At 36.2% G+C, this 5,978-nt stretch overlaps 1 protein-coding gene across 1 annotated transcript in view; it reads right to left on the bottom strand.

Annotated features, from left to right (window-relative positions):
- Positions 1–1,367, bottom strand: part of LOC107086735 (tubulin beta chain-like) — a 12,158-nt gene extending 10,791 nt beyond the window's left edge. Inside the window, exon 1 of the mRNA XM_015377863.1 lies at positions 1,207–1,367. Within this exon, the coding sequence (XP_015233349.1) occupies positions 1,207–1,263 (57 nt within the window). The 5' untranslated portion in view covers positions 1,264–1,367. The remainder of the gene's footprint in view (positions 1–1,206) is intronic.
- Positions 1,368–5,978: the final 4,611 nt, after the last annotated feature.

Here is a 5,978-nt window from a genome sequence, read left to right as displayed (position 1 = left end):
GAGTGGATTCCGGCAGTTAATCCACTGTGAAACATTAATGACCTCAGCCACACTAAGTCTGCTGTAAATACACTTGTTAAGAGATGAGGGCCTCCTACTCCACCATATGCTGCTCCAACGCCTTTCCCTGCAGCTAAACGAGCCTTTAATGAATGCATTTATTATTTGATGCTGTTATCTATCAGCTTTTAAGCTGATTTTAAAGAAGAACCAAGGCCACACACAAGATTTTAAAGGGATAGCTTGGTGCAAGGTTTAAAAGTTATGTTCTGCTAAATAGATTATTGATAAATGTATGGGAAAAAGTGAAGATAAAATACAATTTGTTTAAAGTTTCTGCACAAAAGACAGAATCTCTGTTTGAACAGAGATCATGTGTGAGGACCAGAGTCCTGAATATGTTAATCTGATAAAGTGGGTGAAAAGGCAGAGATTTAAATGAGCTCATCTCTGATCAGCCAGAGCAGACACTGAACCACTTGTCCGCCCTCCTCCTACTGCGTTCCTCTCCTCTGTCTCAGCACATTTCCTCCTTTTCCACCCTATAATGAGATGATTTTCCCCCCACTTCAATGACTAAAACTCACCAACAAGCAAAGACAGCAGCTGGTCCTGTTAGTCTGACTAAACTCATTAATCATCGCTCCATGGCTTCTGTCAGGGTTTCCCAAAGGATTTAAAGGGAAATTTTACTCTATTGATGTTTACTAAATGAAATCTACTGACAATGAGAAACATACTAACTTAGATAAGTTTTTAAATAAACTGATTTATTGTCAAGTATAAAAGAAAATTCAAAGATAGGTCTTAGGTTGAGTGCAACTTGTTGTGCTTTAATAAATCAAATAATTACACCATAATTACACAGCTTTTTAAATTTTTGAATGTCACTTTATACATGGAATTATGGCAGATTGTCTAATTGGATGGATGGATAAATGGATGGATGGATGGATGTCACTATTTTCTAAATAACTGATTGATTTGCAATCAATAATGAACATTAGCAGGGAAAAAAGCTCATAAAAATCTAAACAACATACATAACGATTTATTTTCATCGTTCAAACTCTACATAATGTTTTAGATAACGCTTAGATACATAAAATGTAATGTCTATAACATTGGAATTATAGGATATTAACATATCAAAACAAAAGATTTTAAAAAATTAACCCCAACTTTTAATTTGTAACTTTTTCCTACCTTTGCTCCAATCTGGTTGCCACACTGGCCAGCCTGAATGTGAACTATCTCCCTCATGGTTAATATTAGGCAGTGATGAATGTGAACTAAAGGGTGAAACTGTTGAGCTGAGGTTGACCTACTGACCGGAGCGGTCTGCCGGAGAAAAAAAAAAGACTGTTGGAAAACCTGAATACAACAGGAGGACTTCAACGCTAGGCGGGGCAGAATACGGAACGACCCCTTCTGATTGGTTGTTGTTGCTGTATGCCTGATGCTGATTGGAGGAAACGTCAACGAGGGGTTTCCACGTCGTCCGGGCAAGGGCCGGAGAATAAGCATTTCCCTTTCATCATTACCGCTCCGTTGGAATCAGTGGATGGGTTCTAAGGGGTTTCCTTGTCCTTTAGGCAAGGGCCCAAATCAGATTATCATCAGTGCCCCGATGGAAACGTTGGTTCTGCTCCAGCTGTCAGTCAGCGGCTGTTCTTTCTAATAGCAGGAGCGAATATAAATGGGGATTTATAAATATATTAAACAAATAAAAATAAATATGTTAAAGGGTTAGCTATTAGATCAATCCAAAGTTTTATGTTACAAACAATGACAATTCTAAATGAAAAGTAAACAGTAAACCAGCATTTTCATTGATTTTATTTGTTTTAAAACAGGTTGGTAGTAGCTAGTAAAATTACTCAATTAAATTAACTTAAGTAATTTCTAGAAAGAAAAACTTTTAGAAGTGGTTCTACTCTGCCAAACATTTTTACTCAGATAATTGTTTATTCTGCATGATTTCCTTATTTTGTGACCACATCATTAAGTTGGATTTTTTTGCATGAACTTCAGTCTGATTACATAATTTTCAATATTAAATTAGATGTTAGAGCTAGCATTTACTCAACACTTGAGTAGCAATTTTAACAAGTAGTTTTTTACTCCTACTTTAGCGCTCTATTGGATGACTACTTTCTACTCGAGTAAAATATATTTGTTCCACCTCTGTTTTAAAAACATCATTATTCAACACTAGAATAGAATAGAACAGAATAGAACAGAATAGAAAATAGTCTATGTTTATGTGTTCCAGATCCCAAATTTTTTATTTGCACTAGAAGCCAAAACTAATTTTAATTTAAGGCACATATTGTTTGCTCTGAGTGCGTTCAAGAATTATTTTCCTGACTCTTTTAACAATGTCACATGTGTATAAATCATGCCTCCTAATTTAGTGTTTCTATAACATTTTTTTTTTTCCTTTGCTGTCTAAATTCAGTTTTAACCTCTCATATAAACATTGTTGTTCCACAATGAACAATGTATCAATGCCAAAGGTAATTAAATGTTGTAAAACTCATTCTTTTTTCAACAATTTGTAGATGTTGGTGGCTGTAAGAAGGAAGGATTTTTTATAACAGACTTTCTTGCAATGGATCGGGTGAATTTACCTACTTTGACCAAAAACACTCTGCTGTTCTTTAACTTTGAGTTTTTCTAAAGATGTCAGGATCATGTCTTGTCCTGAATTTTGTGTTGTTTTCNTTTAAGATGTGAAAAGCCCTTTCTGCTCAGAAGCTATTTTTAGTATAAACAACTTTAATTTGATTCACTTTTATTCAATAATGCAGAAGAAGAAGAAGCTGCAAACATGCTGTCACCACCCGATCTGTCCCGGAAGCAAATAATGTAATTATGGTACTAAAATTACTTATTTCTATCCTTAAATCACTTAATAAATAATGCTAATATACATATTTAAAAAATTTTCTATGACATTTGTGAGACAATGTTGATGCTTTTTACATTTTCTTTGTTAAACTGCTTCTCTGATATCATCATCATGCTCAGAGCAGTCTGGCAAAAATATGATTAAACCATCTTTATCTGCATTTTTGTTTCTTTCTTTAGATTAGGCACTATATAGCATAAGGTTAAAAGGAAAGGAAAACATAAAACTAAAAGGATTTATGTTTAAATCCAAAACCGAAAAAGTTAGCCACTGGAAGTAACGTTGGATCCAATTTCTGGTGCAGATCGAGCAGAGAGTGATAAAACAGAAAGAATTTGAAGGCATTTATTTTCTCAGGTAATACATTATTAACCTTTAACACCTTATATTTTAGTATTTTAACTATTTCTGTGGAGGGAAAACGTCATTTAGGTCTTTTTAACAAAATAAAATCGAAGACAACGGGATGGATCAGGTGTAAAACCGACACCAGTTCTATCAAAAGATTGTTAAAATCCTCAGTAACTCTCACTTTGATCTAAATCGCAGCACAGGGTTAAACTAACTTCATGAATGAAGAATGAAAGCTCCATAATAAACCAGTGAATTAACAAAGTATTCAATAAAAACATTAAGGAACAAATTTTACAGATCTTTAGAGCCTTCAGCGTTTGAGTCCTACTCTAAAGATGTGCTCTGACACCATGACAGCATCAATGCTAACTCAGTTAGCAGGGCAGGCCTCTAACAAACTGACTGAACTTGTAGAGCGAAGGCTCAGTAGAGGGAAACGTGGGATTGAAAGTGACAGGATGAAAAATGTGATTCTGTTCTGAGCTTTTCCCTCTTTAGGAACCAAGTCGGGTTGTTGCGCTTTTTCCAGGGATCAGCTGAGCTTTGTCACAGGATTCAGCGCTCCTCTCCATCTTTGGCGCCTGAGACGTCGCTGCCAAACCCAGTTAGGAGCAGCCACTGTCACAGCAGCTCAGCCCGCTGACCCTAATCTTAACTACAGGCTACATTAGTGGCTGTGGAGTAAAACTGCAGCTTACAGATCAGAAATATATACATTTATAAATAGAGCATTTTCTTTCAGTTTTTGTAAAATTAAATCTTCACAATAAGTACTTTCAAATCAGAACGAAAGTAAACTAATGATGTTTAATTGTTTTACAGGCAGGAACCTTGAACTGAATATCTTTTTACTGGCATAATAAACTAATTAAAGTGAGATTATTTGTATGGAGTGAGTTATATCTTTATTAGCTAGACGTGAATCACCTGTTTCTTCTACTTTGTAAATCTTTGTTTTATTGTATTTTGATAACAGGAGCCGACATGATGTGAGGGCTGAGAGGTTTTGGTTTAGTGAGTGGATTCCGGCAGTTAATCCACTGTGAAACATTAATGACCTCAGCCACACTAAGTCTGCTGTAAATACACTTGTTAAGAGATGAGGGCCTCCTACTCCACCATATGCTGCTCCAACGCCTTTCCCTGCAGCTAAACGAGCCTTTAATGAATGCATTTATTATTTGATGCTGTTATCTATCAGCTTTTAAGCTGATTTTAAAGAAGAACCAAGGCCACACACAAGATTTTAAAGGGATAGCTTGGTGCAAGGTTTAAAAGTTATGTTCTGCTAAATAGATTATTGATAAATGTATGGGAAAAAGTGAAGATAAAATACAATTTGTTTAAAGTTTCTGCACAAAAGACAGAATCTCTGTTTGAACAGAGATCATGTGTGAGGACCAGAGTCCTGAATATGTTAATCTGATAAAGTGGGTGAAAAGGCAGAGATTTAAATGAGCTCATCTCTGATCAGCCAGAGCAGACACTGAACCACTTGTCCGCCCTCCTCCTACTGCGTTCCTCTCCTCTGTCTCAGCACATTTCCTCCTTTTCCACCCTATAATGAGATGATTTTCCCCCCACTTCAATGACTAAAACTCACCAACAAGCAAAGACAGCAGCTGGTCCTGTTAGTCTGACTAAACTCATTAATCATCGCTCCATGGCTTCTGTCAGGGTTTCCCAAAGGATTTAAAGGGAAATTTTACTCTATTGATGTTTACTAAATGAAATCTACTGACAATGAGAAACATACTAACTTAGATAAGTTTTTAAATAAACTGATTTATTGTCAAGTATAAAAGAAAATTCAAAGATAGGTCTTAGGTTGAGTGCAACTTGTTGTGCTTTAATAAATCAAATAATTACACCATAATTACACAGCTTTTTAAATTTTTGAATGTCACTTTATACATGGAATTATGGCAGATTGTCTAATTGGATGGATGGATAAATGGATGGATGGATGGATGTCACTATTTTCTAAATAACTGATTGATTTGCAATCAATAATGAACATTAGCAGGGAAAAAAGCTCATAAAAATCTAAACAACATACATAACGATTTATTTTCATCGTTCAAACTCTACATAATGTTTTAGATAACGCTTAGATACATAAAATGTAATGTCTATAACATTGGAATTATAGGATATTAACATATCAAAACAAAAGATTTTAAAAAATTAACCCCAACTTTTAATTTGTAACTTTTTCCTACCTTTGCTCCAATCTGGTTGCCACACTGGCCAGCCTGAATGTGAACTATCTCCCTCATGGTTAATATTAGGCAGTGATGAATGTGAACTAAAGGGTGAAACTGTTGAGCTGAGGTTGACCTACTGACCGGAGCGGTCTGCCGGAGAAAAAAAAAAGACTGTTGGAAAACCTGAATACAACAGGAGGACTTCAACGCTAGGCGGGGCAGAATACGGAACGACCCCTTCTGATTGGTTGTTGTTGCTGTATGCCTGATGCTGATTGGAGGAAACGTCAACGAGGGGTTTCCACGTCGTCCGGGCAAGGGCCGGAGAATAAGCATTTCCCTTTCATCATTACCGCTCCGTTGGAATCAGTGGATGGGTTCTAAGGGGTTTCCTTGTCCTTTAGGCAAGGGCCTAAATCAGTTTATCATCAGTGCCCCGTTGGAAACGTTGGTTCTGCTCCAGCTGTCAGTCAGCGGCTGTTCTTTCTAATAGCAGGAGCGAA

The sequence above is a fragment of the Cyprinodon variegatus genome, unplaced genomic scaffold, assembly GCF_000732505.1.
Source record: "Cyprinodon variegatus isolate N-32 unplaced genomic scaffold, C_variegatus-1.0 Scaffold160, whole genome shotgun sequence".
Classification (NCBI taxonomy): domain Eukaryota; kingdom Metazoa; phylum Chordata; class Actinopteri; order Cyprinodontiformes; family Cyprinodontidae; genus Cyprinodon; species Cyprinodon variegatus.
Note: the sequence above shows the minus strand (reverse complement) of the source record. Positions and strands in the feature narration are given on the sequence as shown.